We start from the raw sequence: 25,731 nt of genomic DNA, 5'->3' as shown, positions 1-25,731 counted from the left end.
AGTTCAAAGAAATTTGAGGTAGTTCCTGCTTTCCTCTCTTATTTTTCATTTTCTAATGACATTGCAGATCTAGATTGTAGAAGTGCCGACATGCCAAAAGAATGGGCTGAATATGTTAGGGAATAGTCTATTTGCAGATACAGGAAGTTGGACACCTAATTTTTTTTTTGGGGGGGGGGGGGGAAGTGATCCAAAATAAACTTCCTCTCCAAGTATTAAGATTTGCTTACGTCAATCTCTTAAGAGATCTCCAATTTTTTTTTTTCACTAGGACTCTACTATGAAGCTTCCTCTTTTGGTAGATGCATAAGGGAGTAAGTATAAAAGAAAGAAGTGGTAATGGCTTCCCATGCATCTAAAACACTTAGGCAAGGTTTAGACATTAAATCCTTACCGTGTTTCCATAGCTGACAGACAGGAAGAGGAAGGTCAGAGGGAAAGATGAGTGGAGACAAGAACACTTTGTGGGCCTGGAGCTCCCTGTGCAGTATGTTCAAATGTGAAGAATAAAACCTGCCAAGAATCTGAGTCCTTGGCTCAAGCCAACAATACCTGTTATATTTGAATAAAGGATTTCCCAGCATTTACCCAACATCCGTATTACAATACTGCTAGAAGGTCTACTGCTACTTTTCCTGCCTCGAGTTAGGTCACAACTAGGTCACTCTTAAGCAAGCTGCATTATCCATAGTCAGATGTCAAGTGGAGACCAATTTCCAGCATTCTGGAGGCTACTTTGATCGGGAGAAATAAATACAGCCAGACAACTCATTCTAAAATGGATGGAGAATGAATATCCATGAAGCCTGCTATCTCCATCCTCCTATTCCACTGCTGGCTCCTGCTCCTTTCTTTAGGCCAGGGATTAAAACAGTGGCTTGCTGGCATGTACCAGCAGCCTCAGCTTTCTGGTTGCTAGTGCAGAACTGCCCAATACAAGCTTTAAGGGCAACTGGAGTGTAATAAAGACTCTGCTGCCAAAACTCACAGGGAATGTCTGTTCTAAAAGGCTTGGGGGTGAGGTAAGAGGTATTCAGGGAGAATGTACCTGTGCTCAGATAACAAAATGAGCTCTATACCCTCCGAGGCAGTACTCGAAGGGTTAAATTCCCATCATCTTCACAGAAAATTAGAGCTTTCACTAGTTATATCCACATGCCAGTATGGCAGTCTTCCTCTACATGGCACTTCCCTGAGCACCATTCAGTCCAGCTTTCAACGACTAACTTTGTTGAGCCTTGGGAAGATCTGCCTGGTGTCACAGGGTGTTCAAAATTTGTCTCTTACCGTTCCCAGAAGGCACTGTGACTCTTGAATAGCGCCATAGCATCCCAGGAACCCCACAAACATCATCACTGCACCAACAGCAATCAGGATGTAAATCCCTGCAAGGGAGAGACAGACAGGGCAATCATGTTAATAAAGAACTCGCAGCTGAAATATTCTAGCCCTTGACCAGACAGGATGGCTCCTAATGAGAATTAATTTCTGGGTTTGGATGTCTGTGATTTACGCATGGCAAAGGTAGCAGATGACATAATTCCAGTCTGTGCTATCCTAAGCAGAGATGTAGTGCTCTCTCTATTAGAGGTGCATTGATACATCAGTCTGATATCGGATTGGCACTGACATAAAGAAAATTGACGGTATCAGAAATTGGCTTTTTTTGCCTGCTGTGGCCAATAACGTGGCTGATAAATGCCCTGTACATGCGCGCAGCTGCAGTGTAGCACATAGGCAGTGAGGAGCACAGCTCGACAGCTTGAGAGCTGTGTCCATTTGGTAAGTCTGTTGTGGTAGAAGGGGAGGGAGAAGGGAAGACGCATGGCAGGGGAGAAGATCGAGGCCCCCATGGTGTGGAAGTGGGGCTGGGGCAGGGGTAAGCACTGCCTAGACAGGGCAGGGCGGGGGGATGGAGCCATGGTTTATCTGGGGGGCGCGGGAAGGAGAAGGTGGCTCCTGCCTCTGTGCGCACCCCAGGAAGGCACGTGCCCCAGATCTGCATCAGGCGGGCTGCTGCTGCAGGTTGAGGCCAAGACTGCACTGGGCTCTTCCCAGTGAGAGGCTAGACTGCGCTGGGCTGTGCTTGTGGTGGGCAGCAGAGCTGGGATGGGGGGTTGGGGAGGCTACAGCAAATTTTGGGGTAGCTGCAGCTCTCCTGCAGCCTCCCTCCCAAAGCCACTGCCACCTGCCCCGAGCACAGCCTGGCCCAGCCCCCCTGCTGGGAAGAGCCTGGCGCTGCCCTGGCCTGAGCCTGCAGCAGCAGCCCATCCTGCCCCACATGATGGTCTCCCAGGGTGTGTGCAGCAGTGGGAGCCGCCCCCCTCCCCCGTGCCCCCCCCGGGGCTTTGTCCAGCACCGCTCCCTGCCCTGGCTGGGCAGCACCTGTCTCCTCCCCTTCCACCACAACAGGCTTACCAGCTGGACACTGCTCTTCAAGCTGCCAGGCTGTGCATCAGAAATCGGATCGGTATCGGCCAATATGCCTCCTTAAAAATCAGCTATCAGTATCGGCCCCCAAAAAATCTCTATCGCGGCACCCCTACTCTCTCCACACCTGGCTCTCTTCACTTTTATCAATACCTTACTTGCAAGAATACTGGAATTGCCTACACATAATAAAAACTGAGTCCAAGTATAAATTTCCATTTCAAGCCATTCCTATTAGCCCCCTTTAAGAATAAGATGTTACCTCCATGGGTAAATGTTTGGTTTTTTTCAGTGTGGGTAGCAGTGGTGTAACTAGGGTGGGGCAACCATGGCAGCTGCCCCTGACTTGTGGGGAGGAGACAGAGGTGAAGGCACAAGAAGAAAAACAAAACAGCTGCCAGTTTTTGCATCTGCACAAATTGTGCTAGTAGTGGCAACTGGAGGTCGCTGCTGCTCTGGGTGTGGCAGCTGCCCCAGACACCTTGCCATGTTTGCAGTTATCACCCAGCCTCTAGTGTGTGGCAACCTTCAAAATCTGAATTTATTTGATCATTTTATTGTGGAAAAAAAATATGCATCTCCATAAAGAACACACGTGTCAAAAAAACATTTGAAGCTAGTAACTTGAAACTGGGCTTAGTTTTGTAGATTTTACTGAAATTTAAGACAGAGAAATATGCCCAGAAGAAGCCACTAGAATCAAGTGCTTCAAATGAAGTAAATCTTTGGAAAAAAATCAAAAGCAATCAGAAGTCAGGAAAATACCCTAAAAAGCTTCCAGACAACTTTGACAGTGCTATATTAGTTTGAGAAATTAAGCACTTGTTGACTTTTAGATACAGTCTGAGACCAAGAAATGGCCGAGGAGCTAGTTTTACCAAAATTCACAATGTTACATTTTCAAAATTTCAAATTCCCATTCAAAATTTCAAATTCAAATGTACAATTCAAAATGTACTTGTAAACATAAATGTAGCTAATAGATACATTTTGATAACAAATGTGATAATGAAACAGAGGAAAGATACAAATGACCAGACAATACAGATAAAGTATATCAAGCAGCTGATTAAATATTTATAAAGTGCATGGTTATTTAAATGCATGACAATCTTACTGATATTTGAAAGCAAATTAATCCAAACATTTCTAAGTACTAAAGTTTTAAAAAGCCTCTAGCAGGGGGCCACCTTGTTAGGGAAAGGGACTTTTCACCCACGTTTTAAGAGTTCTTATTTTAGTTTGTCTACAAATGGGCTAGGCAGCATGAATTGTAGTTCAAGGCAGAAGAGCAAATATTCCTAGATGAATCCAGATTTACTACATGAGGGGAAAAAATAAAGGCATTCCTAATAGGTGTTACAGTGGATTCCTTTTATTGGAATCACTTTGGGAAATGGTGATTTGATTCTATTAACCAGCTGATTTCATTAAAAGGAGACCCGTTTTTTTGTTTTTTTTGTTTTTAAGAACACAGATATTCACTCCCTACCACCCCACACAGCCCCTCCAGCCCTGGTGGTGCACCTCACCCCCACCCACAGCCTCCTGGCCCCCAATCTCTGCCAGAAGGGGACCCCAGCTGCAAGAGCTATGGACCCAGGTCCATAGCCCCCTTCCCCCAGCAGGAGGCAGCGGCTGCTGCAGTGGAGTGGAGCTCAGCTCCCCACCTGCTGCTGCGGCCCGCTGCAGGCTCGGGTATGGAGGATGGGGTCAGCTCCCCAGCGCACTCCCGAAAGGGAAGGGGGGACCTGCACCCCCCAGACCCATGCACGGGGTGGGGGTGGGGGTAGGTGTGGGCAGTGAGGGCAGCGGCGCCGGCTTGTGCCCCTCAAAGCTACTGAGCCCATGGTCCCGTCCCACTCCCTGCTGGGACCCTAGCCCTAGCCAACTCCCTACCTCCCCCTATGGGAGCTCAACCCCTGCCCCCCATTTACCTGTGAGAGCTGCTCTCCAGACTGCCTGGAGCCATAAGCACGGCTCCAGGAAATGCATATGGCCTGGCCATAACACATACATGCACATGGTGCCCTCTGCCTAACCACCCTCCTCCCGCTCCCTTCCGGCCCCTGCAGGCTGGAACTCTGCCAGCCTGCAGAGAGCTTCTCACAAAACTGCAAAATCCCCAGGTTTCTCGGTAAAACATTCCAAAAACCGAAAACCGTGATTCTAATAGGAGCGATTTTTACATGTAATAATATGCAAATGGTTTTGGTTTTCCCGTATTGATTTGAATAAGTGGTTGATTCTATTAACCAGCAATTCTATAAAGTGGAATTTACTGTACGCCTACTCTGTATCTCTAAGCTCTATCTCGTCTCAAATTAGCCTCACCTAAACACTAAATGTACTTTACCACTAAATGACCTAGTGAGACATTTAATGTTTTTTTCCCCCATCTCACTTGCCTTAACATTTCTAAAGTGGTTCACACCTCATGACTTCCTCCTGTCTGATAATTTCCTTCATCTCTTCTTCTCTTACCCAAACTTTGGTGAAGCAAATACTATTCTATATCGGCATTAAGCAACTTAAGACCTACTATAGTCTACACCAGATGTGGCAAAATATGACCTGATGATCGATTGTATCCAGCCCTCCGCTGCCCCCTCAGCACTTAGAATGGGGCTGAGCCCTGCCCACTCCTGCCCAGGGCGTCCCGTGCTGCACTCCCACCTACTCCCACTCCAGTTCCAGCTCCCAGCCACCTTTCACGCACTCCACCCACCTGGTGTGATGAGCATCCATTTATGGGTGGCTGAGTGGTTGGAAGCTGGAGCCCTGCATGTTGAGGCAGAAGCCACCCAGCTGTGGCCCCCTGCTCCCCCCAACCCTCCCCGCCTGGCTGGGCTTGAGGTGCCCGGCCCCCGTCTCCATGCTGCCTGCTGCCTAGAGCAGTGCAACAGGGGCAGCAGGAGGAAGAGGAGTCACTGGAGGTAGGGGGAGCGGAGCAGCATTGGGTCAACTGCAGCATTAGCAAGAGCAGCCCCACTGGGAAGCTGTGCACGCTGGCCCGGGCTGGGGTTATTGGTGGGTGCGGGTGGGAGCACAGCGTGGGCTGCTCTGGATGGAAGCAGTGGGGCTCAGTCCCATGTCGAGTGCTGTGGGGGCAGCTGCAGGGCAGATGGGATGGAGGGAGGATGGATTGCATCTGCACTGCACTGCACTGCACTGCACTACTCAAGTGAGCTCTGCTGCATGAACTGTCCCTGCCTCCTCCCCCAACCCCCACCCCAACCTGCTCCCTGGGATCTAGTGCATGGGTAGCTTCCCAAACACATGCATACCTACCCCTCCCCACACACACACACTATACAAGAGTAAGACTTTACTTTGAGCTATTGTGCAACTGCCTCTATATATAGTTTTCCCCTTGTATATACTTACGCACTTGTAAGCGAGTTTTTTTGGTTGAGGGGGGGAGGGGCTGGGTGCTGTGAGGGTAATAAGTTTTTTTGTTTCACCCACGTGCGTGTCCTGAGAGTGGTGTTGGGGGTGGGTGGTGAGGCAGGCTGGATGGAAGAGGGAGTGCAGAAGGAGGGGGTTGGGCAGAGCCTCCCACAGCCAGTACCCTGGCCCCTGCTGGCAGGTATGCAGCTGTCCTGGGGCCTGGGGGGAGGGGGCTGGGGCCAGCAAGGCCACCACCATGGCCAGCAGGAGCATGGGCACTGGTTGTTGCTGGCAGGGGACAGGCTGGAGCAGTAGAGCACTGTGCATTGTGGGCAGGGGAAGGGGATGGAGCAGCCCTGGTGCAGGGAAGCAGGGCAGGCAACAAGGGAGCTGTTACATGCTGCCCCTGTGCTGGGCACACGGCTCCTGGGCAGGGATCAGAGTTTCCCAGATGGCTGCCAGGTGCTGGTAGCTAGATCTGACTTCAACATGGCTGCCAAGTGTTGGCAGCCATGTGGCTGGAAGCTGGAATCCCCGCCTCCTCTTCCTCCAACCCTGGTGGCCACAGGGGCACATGGCAGGGCTGCAGGAACTTGGAACTAAATTAAAAGTGCCAAGTCTAAGGACTTGGAACTAACTTTAGTGCCAAGTCTCTGTATGTGTAGACACCTGCCAAAAAATCGCTTAATGAGCATTAAATTTAGTTGCGCTTAAATGCACATGTAGACACGCCTGCTACTTACCTAATTAAGTAGGAGCAAAGTTGGGCATTTTTGTAAATTATATCCTTAAGTGTAAGCCAAGCACAAGGGATAGCCAATTCTATAGGAGGGTGGCCACTCCTTCCCTGCTGCCAAATTTCCTGACCTGGGGAGGAGCCAAAGCTCTGTGGACTGCATTTGGCCCGTGGGCTAGAGGTTGAGCATCCTTGGACTAGATTAAATCATGAATGGTAGTTTCATCGATAGCTATTCAACAGAACAGCCATGAGGTGTATCCTCTGGTGGTTCTAAATCAATGACTGTGGATGCCAGGAAGAATAATGAACAGGTGATGGATCACTACTTCAGTGATTCTTAGCCAGGGTGCCTTGGCATTTTGGGGTGCCTCAGGATCCTTTCAAGGGTGCCACACTGTACCACACAATATTAGCACTGTTATGTCTGCAAACATTCACAAGATCAACCCAGAGGTTTCAAACAGAAATCTATAGCTGTGGTCTTTCTGAGTTCTTTGCAACAGAAAAACTACTCTATTATTTTTCTGTAGTCAAAGAGCAAACAAAGAGTTGACATTTTCCAAGGGGTGACTTGAGTTTATCCAGGCATTCAAGTCTCTCCAGGGTTGCCTTGAGTTTAAAAAGGTTGAAAACCACTGCTCTAGATATACCCTGTTCATGTGCTCTCCCTAAGGCATCTACTCCTGCTACTGTTGAAGACAAGATACTGGGCTTGATGGGCCATTGGTCTGACCCAGTATGGCACCTCATACATTCTTATATTTTTGTTTAAGGAACACCTGTACTCCTAAAACCAAATAAAGTTTAGAACAACAACAAAACCCAGAAGTAATCAGGCAATACAGCGTTCACTCATACAAACATGATTGCTTATTACAGTCTAGTAGAAGCCATACTGCAGGAGAACCTTCAAAGTTTGCAATCTCTTAATAATGAGAAATTACCATTTCAACTGTAACTGTGCACTTTAGCCACAGCTGTTGCTATATCTAGGAGGAGGAAGCCAGATGCAAAGGAAAAAGGCAGTAAGAGTCACGGGGAAGCAGCAAGGACCAGGAACAATCCAACAGGATTTGCAGCTGGTGAATGACTTCCTTGCAGTAGCCAGCTGATAACTTTACAGAAAGGCAAACTTAACTGTAGGAGGAAACTATTTTGCTAAATGCATCCCCCACCTTCCTGCAGCTTACATTCATCATGGACTCAGTTACACCACAGGAACTCAGTGTTTTGGGAACCATCACTGCCAACCTGGAGGGTTGAGGATGGGGTTTATAAATTCCTTGACAGAGATGCTGTCTATTTGTTCAGCACCTAGCACAGAAAGTCCTGCTTAGTGACTGGGGATCATAGATATAAGGCACAGCACTATGCTATTGCATTTCCTGACAACCCAAGTAGCTCTACATCCCTCTGGCTCTATGCACACAGGCTTTCTTAAAGAGTGGAACAAGGCTGTCCGGACTGATGTCTACACTACCTATGAAAGCTTGTCTCTCTTTCAACCAGTCAGTCTGCCGGGCCCTACTTGACTTCCAGAGAAAAAAATTAAAAACAACAGTGTTTATAAACAGTAGACTCCTTGAGGAGTAAAAAAGGGTCAAGAGCTCACCCTGGGAGGGTTGCTGAGAGGAAAATAGTGATGATTGTAAACTGGAAAGGAGGAACCAGGTGACAGCTTTGTGAACCTGCTGCTTTGCTTCAATTTAGGTATCACCTCAGCTGCTGCAAGTCAATCTGTATAAGATCATAAATGCTAGTTTAGGAAAAAAGCAAAAGCAAATTGGCAGGAGGCCAGGAAGAGAAGGAGAAGCAGGGAGAGGGCAAAGAGATACAGGAAGGTGTTAACACCTCCTTTCAAATGAAGACTATCTTCTGGCTGCCTGCCAAATTCCTCAAAGATGCAGACCAGTGAAGGCTTTCAGAAATTGTGTAGCTGCTATTTCAATGAGTGGTAGGTTTGATTTTTATTTAGAGAGGATAACCAATTTAATATTTCAAAAAGGAAAAAAAAATACATTGAACACCAGAAAACTGCTTCAGACTCAGTGTCAGATTGTCCCAGGTCATGCATTTTGTTCTCTCCATGGGAGGTGTCATTTTACTTCCCTTGGGGACACAGCTGGGGAGAAAGTCTAAACAAAAGGAACTTCTTCAAGACACAGCAGCTGGCCCTCGGTTAAGTTACAATTCTCCTATCATCATCTCAGTAGACAAAAGAGGGAAATAAGGCTGCATGGTACTCTGCGGGCTATGGATATAAAGCAGCATGAGGCAATTCTAGCAACAGCAGCAGCGAAGTCATGGTTTGTCCCTCATCTAATAGTCCATTTGGGCTAGTGTGGTTAAGATACAGCAATTCCTATAGCTAGTGGCACTCAGAGGGATGATGTGGCTGGCAACTCAGGCATGTGATGCTCCAGCCTGCAAGATTAGGCACCCATTTACAGCTGGGTCAACTGGAAGCAGCCTTTGGCACAAGTTCAGAGCAGAGCTTGAACCCAAGTCTGCAGAGTCATGAAAGTTCACAACCTTCGGCTACTGCCTCCCAGCACACCTGGCCCAGAAACTCCAGACTCATCATAAACAGTGTCTTGTCCATAAGCTCTTCAAGCAAATCCAGGTGTAGCATATAAAAGTTGCAGGTAGTCCAGCTAATGAGGACTGGGGTCATCACAGGCATGTGGCTTCAGCACACCTGGGATGGGAAGCTCCAAGCATGTCCCACACACATCTGATCTTGTTCGCATATAACAATCCTAGAAATGCAGCAGTGAAGGCACTCAAAGAGTGCTAATTTGTGACTGCCTTGGATCTCTACCTTCAGCGTGCACTTTTGGACCTGGTGCGTATGAGCCTTGGACATGACAAGGACACAACAGAGGTGCATAGCCACAAGGATTCACTTCTTTATTTCGTCAATTAAATATGAAAGGTGACTCTGTTAGGCATCAGGATATGGGCAGCCAAGGCCTGAGGGCCTACTGGAGATCAGGGTTATTGTGCCAGAGGGCCATAGCTTTAGAACTGGTGTCACAAAGCTTATGCCAAGGTCAGGGTTGGCAAGAAAAGTCCAAGAGCAGGGTGGATCAGGAAAGGAGCAACTTGCAGAAGTACAATCCAAAACCAGGGAGAGCTCTCAGTTTACCTGGCTCAATTTCTGTTCCTCTCCCTGCCCTTAAACAGGGAAAGTAGTTGGTCAGATGTTACTGGCCAGCCAACTGGGTAGTAGCAGGCAGGGAAGAAGTCCTGTGCACCTCTCTATCCACTGGTACCTGTAGTGAGAGTCACAGACCCCAATAAACTGTTACCCCAAGAACCAGGTGCAAAGCTATACTCTATAAAGACTGAATGAGAAGTCGGGGAAATCTTCTGCAGATGGCTATCCAACTTTGGCATGACTGGGTGCTCCATGCCACGCAAGTGTACACTCTGGGGGCAACAGCCCCCCAGATTTTCTTGGCTGTACTAGTAGCACACTGCCTTCCAGTCCTAGCATGCAGCTCCCTGCCCTGTGACACAGGGATGCCAGCTGTGCAGGAGGTGTGCAGCACCCCCCGTCCTACCCCACCCCACCCCACCCCAGCCACGTGGCAGCAGGGGAGGCAGCCACCAGGGCCCACATGCCACACGTTAACTGCTCATGGACTGCGTGCTGGCCCTGTGTAGGCCCAGGCCATCAGCCAGACAGCCCTGTTCTACAGCATGGGAAGAAAATAAATTGCAAAGAGGCTTTCAGTGTGGAAACCAGGAGGCAAAAAGAATAATGTAAACCCAAAGAGACCAGTGCAACCCAGACCACAGTAAAAAAGAGAGACACTACCTATTCCAGACACCACCTGTTCTAGGGTCTCACATACAGAGGCAAGTTTAAGATATTTCCTCAAGCTTCGGGGGTGGAGAAGAAAGAAAACCTTAGGAGAGACTAAACACAGTAACCTACCATCAAATCAGGATAGGAGAGAGAGAAGATGATATTGTTGCATATGAACACAAGGGATAAAAGTTCTACCCACACCTGCTTTGTGAGGGCAGGAGAGAGAGAGAGAGATTTATGGCTTGCTTTAAATCACAATCCAGTGCAATATGTTCTTCACAAAAAATGCAAAAGCAGAAGTAGGAGGAAAAGTTATTTTTCCCTTTTTCTGAGGAGTACAAAAAAAAAAAAGCCCCACAATCCACCTCTCTCTCATGTTCTCATGAAGATAAAGGTGGCCAGGTCAGACACCAAACTCCTGGGTGTCTATCATTGACCAAGGGAGGAAGCAACCCCAGAGTAGGTTGTGAGGCACTTGTCTTGCTGATGAACGGGGGTACATGTTAAGAGTTGCTTTCTCCACAGCTCTCTCAGATAAGGATAGCTAAGGCCAAGTGATTATGGGGCTCCTTATAGCAAATCAATCATTGTCTCAAAATAAGGAGAAAGAGAACATGAGTAGGATTCCAGAGTCCACTTGTAATGCACTCTGGGTCTATCCCCAGGGGAGAGAAAAACCCAAACTGGATTTCAGTCACTTAAAAGGAATCTGAATGCAACCCCACCCTATCAATTCACAGCAGCAAGGGAAATAACAGGCTTCAGACTAGCTGGATTTTCAGTACAACTCATCTCGCAGCCTGTATGGAGTTTCCTGTCTGAAATCCAGGGGAGGGAAGTTGTTCATCAGGAAAAGTGGGAATGGACAGTCAAGGGACAGAAAGGACTGTGATAACTGGCTTGCACTCCAAAAGCAACAAAAGCCTGAAAGGCCTTTTGGGAACCAAGCCACTTTTCTACTAAGGCAGGAACAAGTGGCCTTTATAGAGAAAGTCTCCCTTTGTCACGGAGGGCCAGAGCACTGGAGGCTACTGGAAGCAAACAGAGTGGGACTCTTCTCTGGAATTTATTTAAAAATAAACAAACAAAATGTTTAATCAGACAATGGGCTCTTGTGCATTGAACGCTTCACGCTAACCAAGTTAGCAGCATCCACCAGCTAGAAGAAATGTCAAACCGGAGTCACTCAGGCTCTTGCATACTTTCCCATGCCGAATCCATTCAAGCTGTTGAAAGCCCTCCAGGGGAACAAAGGGGAAAAGGGTTGGTCTAGCTCTCCAGACTAGGTGCCATACAGTCTGACCATTTCCTTTGCCTAGAGCAATGCAGCCTGATCTGGAAGGAACTGCCTTTCCCAAGGAAGGGGGCTGATTCATTTTAGATCTATACCTTCCCTGGGGGAAAAATGATGATGATGACAAGAGACTGAGTCAGCTGGACCCTGGCCTACATATATGTATATGTACACACACACACACACACACACACGTTCATTCATTTCGAGTAGCACACTTAAAAAATGAAACAAGACATTGCTGTTCTACCAAGATACCTACCATTTCCAGCAGATTCCCCTCTCATACTTTGCATAGTCTTCCTTACTTAGAGGCTAGGCACCACATTTAAACATCAGAGAGAGAGGAGGAACTCTAATGCCTGGTTTCTCATGCAGGCCAAGTTCTTTGAGCAGATGTGATATCTTTTATTAGATCAACTGAGTAGTTGTAAAAAAGTTCTTGGCAAGCTTTCAGGCGCAATCACCCTTCTTCAGGTATAGGAAGTCTCTGCTGTTCTCATGATTTCTCATGCTTCACTTGGTCTCTGTTGGGCTGCAACAAGCCATGGCCAGAACTGTTTTATTGCAGATAGCATGGCTCATCTAATGCTGCAATACCAAAACTGTTATAGCTCTATGCAAGCTACGTTTAGATCAGTTCCATGCGCCTTTCACACTGAATTTCTCCATCTGTTTAGTTCCAATTGCCCAAAAGGAATTATAAATTACTTTTAATGTTTAGGTCTCCCCCCTCCAAAAGATTAGGGATGTTTAAAAACAACTAGACCCACAGTGCCCATAACAGGTTTTTTATTCAGCTGAAGCACAATATATACCCCAGTGAAAAATAGCTAAGTTGTATTTGTAGCAACCACCAACGAACATCTTGTAACTATTTGCAGTTTCAACATATTCTCCCCTCCTGGATCCTGAAGCCACTCCTGGGGCATAATTCACAGATGTGGTAATGAGAACAATATAAATAATCTGGATCGATTAGGATACTACAGTAGCCAGACTAATAGTGTGATCCCATATATCAAGGTTCATGTGTTGTTGTAGTAGAATCTGGAAACTATCCAGTGCTTAGCACAATGAGACCCTAAACACTCAGGAAGCACCAGCCTCTCTGCCCCCAAGCACTCACAGTCCCAAAGACAAAAAAGCAAGAGAAGCAACCGAGGCACAGAAAACAGATGCAACAGCTGATGAAAGGTCAAGAGCAAACACATATCAGATGGAAAAAGAAAAGGGCAGCCTGGTTATGCCCTTTTTTTTTTTTTTTTTTTTTTTTTAATACAAACCTGAAATGTGGCCCAAGTCCACCAGACATTTTACCAGGGTGTCAGCCGACTTACGAGATGTTTCCAGTTCAACCCAGGCAATTTTTATTGCGTACAGAAACCAGAAGGAAAACAGCAGAGAAAGTGGGAACCCAAAACCAAGACAATGATTTGGAGAACTTCATGAATCAAAACCACACAGCTTCAGCTTCTCTTTTCAGCTGCAGGAGTGATGCAGTAAAATTCACAGTCTAAAGCAGGGATTTTCAACCAGGGTGCCACAAGTTCCTTTTAATTGCTGCTGTGCAATACTAGCACTGCTGTGTATGCAAACAGATACACGTGATTCACAAGATAAACCCACACATTTCAAACAGGATTTCATACTGTTAAAAATATTCTGATCTGCTGTGGTCTCTCCGAGTTCTTGGCAACAGAATTGTTCTATTACTTCTCTGTAGTCAAGAAACAAGTGGAAATTAAGAACTAGCATTTTGAGGAATACTTGGGTCTAGAAAGGTTGAGAACCACTGGTCTAGAGAATAGTGGCCTCTCCTTGAGCTAACTAGTTACATGGGGCAAGGCACAATCTGGTATCTAGAGACTATGTTTAAGGGGAGGTTATTCCAGGTACTGTTTCTGAGAGATTCTCTCACTTCCTTCCCAACTAGTATGGTCATTCTATAGGTTCAATATATCATGCCTCATCAGTCATTCCTGGATTCAACTTTGGGATGCAGATCTTCTCAAGAAGTAAAGAATGCAAAGACTCCACTCTTCTTGCACTTGAATATACAACTATACAGATGCCTTCAAGTCTGTCCTCTCTATGCCCTTCTCTTCTGCGTATTGGCAAAAGCCTCTTGACACAAAAAGATACAGGATATCTAAACATATGGTTTGGGACAGATAGGAAATAGGCGGATTTGGGCCAAACAAGTCATGCAAGCCTGTGACCATGGGAAAAGACAGGACCTATCTATATGTGGCTCTGGAGACTAGGTATGGAACCTTTCACCCCCAATAGTACACTGCCAGGCGTGCGGGCCGGGAGCGATCCGGGCCCTTTTTCACGCCGCACGGGCTGTGGCCAGCAGCCCGGGCATGCTGGGTGGGAGAAAGCAGGCGACACGCTAGAATTAGGCACGGACGCGTAATGGTTGATTCAAGATTGTTTACTTACACCGAAGATGGTCGCGGTGTAGGCTGGACAGTTTCCCAGGCAAAGCTCCACTTAAAACCCCAGTTTGAGGACTCAGACAGTATTCGGATCACTCCCACGGAGTTGTCGAGGCTCCGTGGATCCTTTTTTGCACGCAGGGAAGAGGGATTCATCGAGGATTGCGCTCGGCGACGGGGAGAGGCTAGAGGCTGATCAGACCGCCGTTGCCTTCTTGAAACGCGCTGGGTCCAATAGGCTCCGCAGCGCTTAGAGATCTTCACAAGACATGAAGTCTCCTCCTCCTGATGTTCATGAAGTCCTCCAACTTGGGCGGAAACCACTCAAGCCTCTTATACGGCTAGCAAGCCAATCGCTAGCCGCCACATGGGAATAATTTAACACAAGCCAATAATGGGGCTCGAATTTAAATACAAATGGAGGGAACGCCTTGCAACGTGCATTTCTATGCTGCAAAGAAGAAATGCACCCTGCAAAGAAAGCTCCAAAATGGCGGGAAAATAATTCAGTGGTGCCAAAGCACACACAAAAACAAAAATCACACCCTTGGGTTGTGACACCAGGAAGGAGCTGATAGAATCAGTCTAGTTCCAAGCGGGCTGCATGACTAAGTATAGCAGGGGTGGGCAAAATACAGCCCGCATCCAGCCTGTGAGGCCATTCTATCCAGCCCGCGGGGCCCCTAAAAAATTTAGAAAGTTAATATTAATCTGCTCTTGGTTCCTGTCAAAAATGTCAGGAACCAGGGGCAGTAGGACCCAGGGGAAGCCCAGCCGGCTCCCACAACAACAGGGCCTACCCAGCCCCACCCCCCAGCTGGAAGCCCCAGTCCAGGCTTCTGGCCTGGGAGCATGTGGCTGCCCCGTGCTGGAATCGTAAGTAAGGGGGAAGGGGTGGGGGGAAGGCCAGGGGAGGAACCCAGGCAGGGAAGGAGCCTGGGGAAAAGTGACCCAGGGAAAAGCTGAGTGGGGGAGGGGAAAGCAGCCCCTCCCCCTCCCTGGCGCGGCAAATGGGAGGCTGTAGCTGCTGCTGCTGTGCACAGCCCCGATGGGTAAGTCCGGAGCTGGTGTGGAGCACAGGCTGGCAGCGGGGCTGGGTTACAAGCTGAGCATGGGGAAAAGCAGCCCCTCGCTCACCCCGTAGCCGGTGCCCCACGCTACAGCCACTTGCAGCCTGCATGGGGCTGCTTGTGCCTACTCAGGATAGCCCCGCGTGATCTGCAAGCGCCTCCAACAGAAAGTGCTGGCCATGGGGCGGGCGAGGGGCCGCTTTTCCCTGCACTCAGCACCAGTTTCTTCCCTGCCGGTGAGCAGGGGGTCGGGGCTGTGCACTGCACCTTGCCTGTACTATGGGGCTGGGGGCATTGGTAGTGAGCAAGTGCTGGAGCACGAGTCCCACACCGGTGTCCCAGGGCCGGTTGGTGGGGCCCAGAGCAGGGTGGCAGGAGCGCGGGGTCCCAGCTGCAGGGGCTCTATGGAGCTTGGCCAGCTCCCCCCTCTCCTTGCTGGTGCAGCCCAGCTCGGCTCCACAGACCCCTGCCAGCCTGTGCCCCACTTTGGGCCCTACTGGTGCTGGCCCTGGGACATTGGTCCCAAGATGCTTACCAGGCAGCAGGGCACCTGTCAAGGGGCAGGGCTACCTATGCGGCCCTCGACAGCCTGCCAAAACTGGGTAAGCAGCCCTCCGCCCGAAATAATTGCCCACCCCTTAAGTATAGGCAGTCAAAAAGCCCAAGGCCGAATCAATTCAACCTTCGCAGTTTAGTCAAAGCTGCATAAGCTGAACAGATAAGCAAGTGAACAGATATTCACTTTTGTTTCCTGAAATATAACCACATGCCCGCAGTGTCCCAGAACAAAAGCCAGGGGATGCCAGAGCACCCCTTCCTGCTGGGCTGGAGCAGATAGCTTGGGCCAAGGCTAGCCCACCCACCATGTGAGAAGGGGTCTGCAGGGGAGGTGCAAAATATCCTGGGAAGCTGAGAGACTGTGCATTCACTTGAATCTGGAAAGGATCTGGGACAGAAGTTCAATAAACTAATTTAACCTAAATCGGTTAAGTCTGATACTTAGGATGGCCACTGATGCACCCCCAGAATACAGGACAGCCCCTTGGCGAGGGATAGGTCCCCTCATCCCATCGGTGGTGACAGGTGGGGCCGCCATCTCCTTGGCTAATCAGCAGCAAGGGTGGGCCCACCAGGCCCCTTGGCCAATCAGCAGCAATGGGCAGGGCCACCCCCTCCGTCCTTCCTTCCCTGGCTGGCTCAGAACCCCTCTCCTCTTGACTGTGTACCACCTTACTTCTAGGCACAGCCAAAAGAATCATGAGAATAAATGATTGACATGTATTTCCACCAATGAGCTGAAAAACAGGACTTTTTAATGTCAGTTCTTCATTCAGAAATGGACAGGGGACAAAGAATTTAAAAACAGGATGGTCTGATATAAAATAGGACTAATGGCCACCCTATTGACACTACATCCAACCAGGTTTATCTTAAACCCGTTTCAGCCATTTTGAATGTAGTTTGTGCACTGAACTTCTGTTGCGTTACAGGTTTGAACCAGTTTCCAATCACTTACATGTGTTTGTGCGTAATTTCTGTCCCTACCCCATATGTTACGTGACAAAAACACCCCTAGAGGGAGGTCCTTGGGGTCAAATAGGAAGATTGGAATTGGATCCAGTAGGGAAATATTCGATGCCATTGATTCCTCTGGAGTTACATAAACAGCTTTAGCCTTTAGGGCTAGAAATTCAGCAACTTCTTTCTACACTGAGTTCACTTGGGGAAAAAATTAAAAATAAAGAACTAAATGGCCTTAATGAAGCATGAAGGGGCAAGGCCAAAGAGAACAACTCTGGCATCTAGAGATTTATTTTATTCTGGGGATCAAATGAATTAGATGGCACACCCCACAACAGCGTGGTCTGGTTTGTGCTATTCAGAACTACAGTTTGCCATCGGCTATGCAGCTCTGGACATGGAACTTTCCCAGTCAATTTTCTAAGTTCCCATCCAACTTCCACCTCCTGGGCGTTTTGCTTCTCCCTGCCCCCTCCTGCCTCCACCTCCTCTGTGGCAGCTTTAACTTATTAAGCTAATAGAATACAGCCTCTTCTCCCTCGTTTAGATCACCATAGCAGTGTTTCCAAAAAAAAAAGCCAGCACCACACCATTCTTCACAGGAAGCCTGGGACACATTCCAAGTCCTGTCTGCCTGCTTTAAGAGTGATTATTTGCTCCTCCCCTTGGGATGCCCTTTAAAAGAGGGGGAAAACAAGAGAGGGACCTTTACATGAGAATGCTTGACCAGGGCCCACCAGGCTGAGATGCATGTACATACAAAAAATGGCTTTCTTGACAATCCTCTTTGCATCTTCCAAATGAGCTCCCAGGGAGACCAGGTGCCCAAACTTTTTGGCCATTCACAGCATGCACAGTCTCCTTGGTCAGAGACTGCTGCAGGATCACTAGTAGCAAAATGACCCATTAGGAAAAGAGACAGAGGATTAGCTGTAAGCGATATGGCTAAGAAAAATCAGGGCAGAGGGGTGCTCCTTTCATGGCAACGAAGAGAGAGGAAGAGATTCCCCAGCACAAGAAGAATCCTGCTTGCAAGGACAAAAGGTCCCTGGCCACAACCCTCCAGGACAGTATGTTTCTTTTACACCTATAGGGAAACTGCCAGCAGGGGGTAGGAACTCCCTCCATCCACATGAGAAGGGAGGGGTGGCTGCATTGTAGACAGAGGGAAAGCCAGGGAGGTTCTTATTTTTGTTCAGCTGCCCAGTGGAATTAGCCCAGCCAGTCAGTCAGTCTTTCCATCCGAGTTATTTTGGACTCACATTTGAGGCTTACTCACTTTTTGCAGTGGGGATGGCATTTAGTTTTGTTTTTTTTAACTGGCTGTAGTAGAAATAGACTGAAAAGCCCTTCCTTTTCCTCCCCCCCCCCACCTTTTGTCCCTACCTAAGAGAAGCAAGCATCCCTTCTCTGTGGTCACTAATGACTTCCAGATGCAGCAACAGCAGCAGCACAAGGGAGCCAGAGTGCAAAGCCATAGGAAACTCTCCTTGGGCCCCTGCACTATGTAACATGCAGGGTGAGATGGAGAGAGTGCAAGTGGGTAGTGTGCTGGTATGGGGTGGAAGTGGATGTGGAGAGCTGGAAACAGGTTACTCACTTTATTCACAAAAGGAAGGGAGGTGAAGGAACCCCACCCCAAATCACTCCTCCCAACATTCAAGCATACTCAGATGCCACAGACAGATTTTTTCCAAGCCTGCCTTGTTTTTTCTGGGGAGTGCAGGAGTCCAAAGAACATTTAGCTTATACCGTGGTGTGCGTGCATGAGGAAAAGGAACTGGGAACATAGCCTACAGCTTGAGGTCCAACGCATTGCCTGTAGGCTTCCATAATCAGGGTGGACTATTATCTTAGCTAAACATATGGAAGATCCAAACTGTAAGACCTGTCCCTTCTTGCTCGCCACCCCCCAATACACACACGGGGCACTTATACACGTGCTCGGACATGAATGCTCCAGCGTGCTGCAGCATCTCATGTACTTAGCATCCCCCCCTCCCATTTCAAAATCTTGAACAAGCTTTAGTTAAACAGCCTCCACTGCCATGTTGAAATGTGGGATGCTGAACACGAGATGCTGCGAGCATTTTAATTGAAGCAGGTGCTCTGATTAACCACCCCAGAGCATGTGTACAGACACCCACACATCCCCAATTTGACTATTTCCCTGCTGGCCTTAAACGAAGTTCACAGATGTCTGCGTATCTTTGGAGGGTGTGGACAGAACTGAGATTCAGTTTGGAAACTTAAGTTAGGCTTTTTATGCTTAAACACATGGCAGGTTTTCAAACAATCCACCTCAGTCGCTTAAAAACAGTAGACACGCATTAAACAGGCAGCAGACACCTAAAAGGAGGAAAGGCACAAACTGACGCAGCTTCCCCAATGGCAGAGCCAGCTGGTGTAAAAGGATCAGAGTAAAATACGAGTAGGTGAAGAGTGGTGAACGTATTTCAAGTCCAAACAGGCACAAGAGTGGTTCAGGGACCCTCCCATGGAGGGAGCCTCAGTTACCTGTGCCTCACACTTGCATGCATAAAAGCTCATAGCTGTGAAGGATGGGGAATTTCCTAAAAACAGCTACTGATTATCCTTTTTGCCCAACAACACTGCAAGGAAGGCACTTGCCTTGCTTTTATCCTAGGGCCCTTGATGTCCGATTCATTTTCAGACTACTTGTGTCATTACCCCACCCCTGGAGAATGAGGTCTCCCCTACCCCCCACTCCCATCATTTTCCCACCCTCCCATTCCCTGAAGTGACCAGCTGCTGGCAAATGCAAAAATAAGCCACCAGACTCATCAGTCAAGAGGTTCCCTTTTAGATTTCTAGCCCTGCCCAGATTCAGTTAGATCAGTATCAAATCATAGAAACCATTTCTGTCATGGACGTGGCTTGCCATTTGCTCTTCTGCTAAAATTGGAACAGCAGAGGTAGTACATTTTTTACCTAAGAAATAACCATGTTGTTTGATCGGAATTGCCTCTCTTCTGTTCCTGGAAGCACCCCTGTAATCTCTCCAGCAATCGGTATTAGCACTGCCTTGTTATTAATACATTGCCCTCACAGGAAGAAAACAGTGGACAGCTTAGGGGAGCATTAACAGCATGTGGATCTTACACTGCCAGCCTAAGTTCAGCCAAGGTCTGTGACAGAGTTATTCACTGGTGGGGCAGACAAACTTGAATCAAAGCAATTTATAATTGCCAAGTCTAATCATAATTTAAAATCAGAAGGAGAAAAATCTTTATTTAAATCCATCAATAATTCTCAATAATTGGTATCCATAAAGACATGCTGATTTGCACATAGCCTTTCCATTAAATCTGGTATTTATTTTTATTAACCAGAAGGATGCATTGTATCTATATATAGTTATTTAAGTATATATAGATATCAGGGCAGATAAAAAACAATGATTTAAAAAAAAACCCCAGATTTCAAAAGTTTAGATCAAAATTTTATATTTAAATCTTTTAAATCTTTTTTAAGATTTTTTTTAAATGAACCTATATATCCATGTTTTAATTTAAGATATGTTAAAGCTCAAAAGATATGATCATGGGATAGGGATTATAACTTCTAATTATATACTATTTGAGATAATATATTCATGTGACCTTTTTAGAAAAGTTTTATAAATAGGTCACAACAGGCCATGGATTATATTAAGGGCCAAGTCTGATGGGTTTCCCAGAGGCTCCTCCATAGATTCGTAAAGATTAAGAAAACCTTCTACCCAGTGGGACTCAGTGCTCAGTCTAGAACATCCCATTAAGCATCTCTGTGATGCTTAGTTTTAGTTCTCACTGTGGTTTGGTGTCTACAGAGATAATATCACTATATGGAGATGAGAGCAAACAGATCTGATTACCTACCCATCAGCCCTATTGCTTCTCTGCAAGTTTGCGTACTTTGTGTATCAAGCCCTTACAGCTCTCTAAAAAAGTGCAAAGTTTTAAGGAAGTTAAATGAATATGGGATTGTCGGGGGCGGAGTAGATCTGGGCACGGAGGAGAAGTCTGGGGATAAATACAAGGGGGAAGGGGCAGTAGAAACAAAAGAGAAACATTTTGAGCAGAATATTCCAGAAGTTCTGAGGCATACGTTTCCAAGCATAGCTTCTCCATTGATTTGAGATCTACTGAGGGAATGATATGGTAGAAGGGAAAACCTACCATGGCAGCAGGCTTGCCGGGCCTTAAAAGAGAGAAGTCAAATATAAGAAGAAATCTTGAAGAAAGCTCCAAGCTAATAACATATGGCTTCAGTGCTCATTTGATGTCCTCCTAATACAGCATGGCAAACATATCCCGCAAATACCCATGATTAACCTAGTGATTTGGAGATAGTTCACCTTCTAATGACTTCACAAGTATCTGCTTCAATTAGCTTTGGTAAACACTGGCACTTGAGCACTCACAATTTTATATACCTCAAAGGGGTCAGATTTTCTGAGACTATGTAGGCTCAGCAACTTCTGGGCATGTGTAGGGGAGAGTGGAAGCAGAAGTCATTTAGTCTTAATTGGGCACTCAAAAAAATTAAGTCACTTTTGGCACTCAAGTTCTTTACAAACATTATATTCAAAAGAATCCCCAGGATGTTTCTTTACAGCAGTTCCCGAACAGGGTGTCATAGTACTCTGAGGTATTGTAGGATCCTTGTAAAGGTATTGTGTAATAATAAAGCGTGCATACACCTACACATGATTCACAAGAGATTTCAAACAGGAATCTGTAGCATCTCTACTGTGCCCTTTCTGAGTTCTTTGCAATGGAACAAGTTGCTCTATTATTTTTCTGTAGTCATGAAATGAATGAAAACGTAAGCTGGCTTAGAGTTTAATGAGAGGTGTTTTGAGACCCAAAGGTTGAAAACTGCTTATCTAGAGCAATAAGCAAAGCTTTATCTTGTCTTGAAAGTTGTTGTAATCTAGGAGACACCCAATGAAGAGTTAAATCTGGAGCAGCTTTCATGAATACTAGAAGCTGACATGCACTTGGGGGGGGGGGGATTCATCCAATGAGTCTAATCATGATGTAATGCTTCTAACATAATGCTGACAATTAATGTATTATTGGAAAAATCTTTACGTGGTGTTCTCTTGAAAGTGGCAAAAGCTTCTCTACCTTATGAATTACATTAATTCTTCTGAAATTTAGTCATTTTACCTACCTCTAGACTCTTACTATGTACATGCTCATACCATGACATAAGCATTACTATCTGTGGATGCTGATGTGATGGGTCAAGACATTTCTCATATGATGGCAACATTCTTAGAAACATACGTGGAAGGGGAGTCCCATCAAAATCACGATGGGCAGCAACCCAAATAAGAAGGGAATTCAAGCTACATTTGTATCTGTATCAACAACACATCTAGCCTTCTAATAACAGGTCCCTGGATAGGTGTAGAAGCATCCTGTGTGACACGGTTTCATGGGCACACACTGGCTCTGCTTTGTCTTTGATTTGATGATTTATACTTCAGTCAATGAGGAGAAAAAGACAGGAATAAGCATGCATTTATACATTTATACTTGCTACAAGTTGTGTCACGGGGGTTGGCAACATACAACCTAGGGGATGGATCTGGCCTGTGAGCCACTGAATCAGGCCTGCACAGCCAGAGCCAAAACCAGAGGGTTTTGCTTTTATCAGTGCCCACGTTGGGGCTGAGCAGCGAGAAGCTGCTACTTCCAAGGCCAGGCATCTGCAAACTGTGCCCACACTGCTGCTGCTTATCCCTGTCCTGGTATAAAGGAGCAAAACTTCCAACCACTGGGGGACGTGACTGAGCCAGGCTGCTCATGCCAGAGTTGGGTGAAGGAGAAAGAGAGAAGTGGCAGCACAGATGTACCTTCCAAGTGCCTGACCCTGATGCAGCTCTCCACCAACTGGAAACTGAACCCATGCTGTAGCCAGGGAGCTGGGGGCAAAGAGAAGCGGTAGTAGTACAGGCACAACTTCTAGATGTATGTCCCCAGTACACAGGGACAAGGAAAGCCCCCACTGCTGACATACTGCCAAAGCTGTCTGGCCCATGTCGGAACAGAGCTAGGTTAATTCCAATGAGGTTCTTCAATTTGAATTACCAGGGAGGGTGTGAAATTCTACCATGTAGGCTTTGTGCTTCCCATAGCAGACATACAGTTTCACCTAGAGTTTTATATGGAAAGCTGTCTTAGATTCCCTGGAAGGAATCCTTGGCTATTACAGCAACAGTATAGGAGATAGTGGCCAGTATGGAGCAGGACTATAATGCAGTAAGAAGCTGGGACAGGGGAAGGAGGGAGGAGATGGAGGGGAGATTTATATCCAAAATTTGTATCCCTTACCCTTTTTCCCTTGCAGCTGGCTCAGCTTCCATGCGGGGTGCAGTGTTATTCTATCACTTGCTATTAACAGGTGGATACAAACTTCCTATTTAGGACCTGCTGAGTAGGGGCATTTCCACAGTAATGCGACTGCAGCATCCTATTTCTCTCACCAGATACTTCCAGTAAAAACAAAAAGAACCTGAGAAGGTAAAGCAAATATTGGGTGCTCCCTATTTTTTCCCTCTATGTGAAAGATAAAAGGCAAATGAGACTCCAAGCAACTTAAAAGCAAAATTTCAAGTGGTTAGAGAGAAGTCAGAAAGAGACAGAGTAAGAAGGATGGGATGTAATGGAGACAGAGAGGAAAGATTGCTATACCAAGGAAACCATGAAGACTTTGATCTCTCAGGCCTATATTAACCACCTTTATAGCAGCAGGACACTGGCAACTGTAGTCCCCCTGCTTTAACTTCCATGCCCACCATAAACTAGGTTTGTTTGCCACTCAGTCCTTGGGGTGTTGGGGCAGATCTGCAGCACTAAATACTTTGTATTGTTGGGATTTACAATTTATCTGGGTCTAGCTATCACTGTTCTTGCATGAGAGCCTACTCACTAGTGATAACTGATCCACCTCATGGTCCATGAAACCTATACTGTCCCCTCCCTACACCAAACGCATCCTGGCACTCTGCCTAGAGACACTACGTCAGCTGGCCAAGTCAGCCAGCTCTGTTGACACAAGTTAGGTCCAAAACTGCTCTTAGTAGTATGATAGGACAAAGCAGGTCCTCAGCACCACCCAGTCAATCACACGCTAGGGAGCTGCCTTGCCCACAGACTGAGGGAAAGGGCTAGGAGAACCCCCACCATTTTTTTTTGACTGAGGTCTCCCCTCAGTTTCCTCACCACATAACAACAGTCCTTGTATTAAATTGAAAGGCTAAGTGTTCAGTGCGAGTTTCATTTCAGTATTCAAGAGGATAATAAGCAATATGGACCTCTTCCCACTCTAGACTCTCCCTACCTTTGCAAGAGAAACAGCAACTCAAGAAGATTTCTCAAATGACAAAGGACAAAATTCTCCCATCAGGATCACCTGTAGAAAACCCATGAACCATCTAAAATGATGGCTGCATGGATGGGACCTGCAGCAAAAACCGAACCAGGGGGTTCCAGAACAGGATCACATCAGGCTTTGTCATTCAGCACTGTCTCTCTTTCCCCCGACCATCAATAGTGTTAGAAAGAGAGAGATGTGGCTGACACAGGAAGAAAGGGAGGAAGAATTTGCAAAGGAAATGCAACTTCTTGAGGTAGCAAGGACTTGCAGTTGATGACCTGTGTGATTGCTCTGACTCCTGCTTGAAAGGCAGTCAAGAGAATGTCATGAAAGCGAGATTACCGATGAGAAAGAGAGAATGTTCTCTGAACTGGCTCCATTTTACTGGAAAGTGAGTAAAGGGGATTTTGCTTTTTAAGCAAAAAACACATGCTGTTACCTCGTTAGTAGGGCTGTTCGAAGCTTCGGATGGTGATTCAATTTGGTGGCCGAATCACTGAATCCAAACTGAATCAGGAGACCAATTAAAAGGTCCGAACTGATTCAAAGCTCTCTGAATCTTCAGAAAAGATTCGGACAGTTTTGATGATTTGGGCAGTCCCCGGTGGCTGTAGCAGGGAGCTGCAGCTGGACTCAGAGCTGGTAAGTACTAGGGGCAAGGGAGGGGGGAGGGGACCATGGGGAGGGGACCCCCGCCGGGCCCCATCCCCTGCCTGGTCCCCCAGCCCCACCATAGCTGCCCTGGCTGCCCCAGCTCCCAATGCTTTAAAAAAAGCCCTGACTCACTGGGTGCTGGCAGGTGGAAGGGCAATCCCCACTGCCCCCCAGTGCATGGGGGGCTCTGTATGAGCCCTCCTGCCCCCCAGACCTCCCACGGGCCCCCCCCCCCCCCAGGCCACCTCCAGCCCTTTAAAAAAAAAACAAACAAACACTGAGAAAACCCCTGGGACTCACCGTTCCTGCAGCAGCCTCAGGGCATCAGGGGGCTTGTGATTGTGAAGAGCCCCCCCCCCCACGTAGCGTGGGGCAGCAGTAAGTGCAGGGTTTTCTCATTTGTTTTTTTTTAAAGGGCCGGAGCCGCAGCAGGTGGGCCAGCCATGGGGGGGGGGCTGGGGGAGCAGGGGAGATTGGGGGGCTCGTGCAGAGCCCCTCATACAGCATGGGGCAGTGGGGGGCAGCGGGGATCACCCCCTGCCCAGCAAGACCCGCTGAGTGGGGCTTTTTTTTCCCCTCCCCCCAAAGTGTGGGGAGCCGGGGTGGGCCAGACAAGAAGATGGACCTGGGCAAGTCAGGGATTCAGCAGGAGCCAAATCTCCAAATCGGATTTGTCCGGATCTATTCGGGGCAGTGATTCAAATCACTGAATCAAATCATTGCCCCCCAGAATCGGTCGAATCCGAACCCAAAGTGAATACTAGCCGCTTTGCACAGGCCTACTAGTTAGGTCATCATACCCCCTACTCCCTAGAAGGGACGAGACAGCCACAAGTGGAACCTGTTAGGGGTGGAATTCCACTGCTCTCTCCCTCTGAAGAGTCTCCATCTCCCTTACCCGATGGCCTAAGAAAGGGACTGTTACAGGTCAAAAAAGCTAATAAATGGCATGTCTAGCTCCATACTCCCTACCCTGAAGG

At 47.4% G+C, this 25,731-nt stretch overlaps 1 protein-coding gene across 2 annotated transcripts in view; it reads right to left on the bottom strand.

Moving 5' to 3' along the window:
• CD81 (CD81 molecule) overlaps positions 1-25,731 on the bottom strand; it is a 97,664-nt gene that overhangs the window by 29,542 nt on the left and 42,391 nt on the right. For both annotated transcript variants that reach the window (XM_019476857.2, XM_006271192.4), the window contains exon 3: positions 1,288-1,385. In XM_019476857.2, the coding sequence (XP_019332402.1) occupies positions 1,288-1,385 (98 nt within the window). The remainder of the gene's footprint in view (positions 1-1,287; positions 1,386-25,731) is intronic.

The sequence above is a fragment of the Alligator mississippiensis genome, chromosome 2 (assembly GCF_030867095.1).
Source record: "Alligator mississippiensis isolate rAllMis1 chromosome 2, rAllMis1, whole genome shotgun sequence".
Classification (NCBI taxonomy): Eukaryota; Metazoa; Chordata; order Crocodylia; family Alligatoridae; genus Alligator; species Alligator mississippiensis.
Note: the sequence above shows the minus strand (reverse complement) of the source record. Positions and strands in the feature narration are given on the sequence as shown.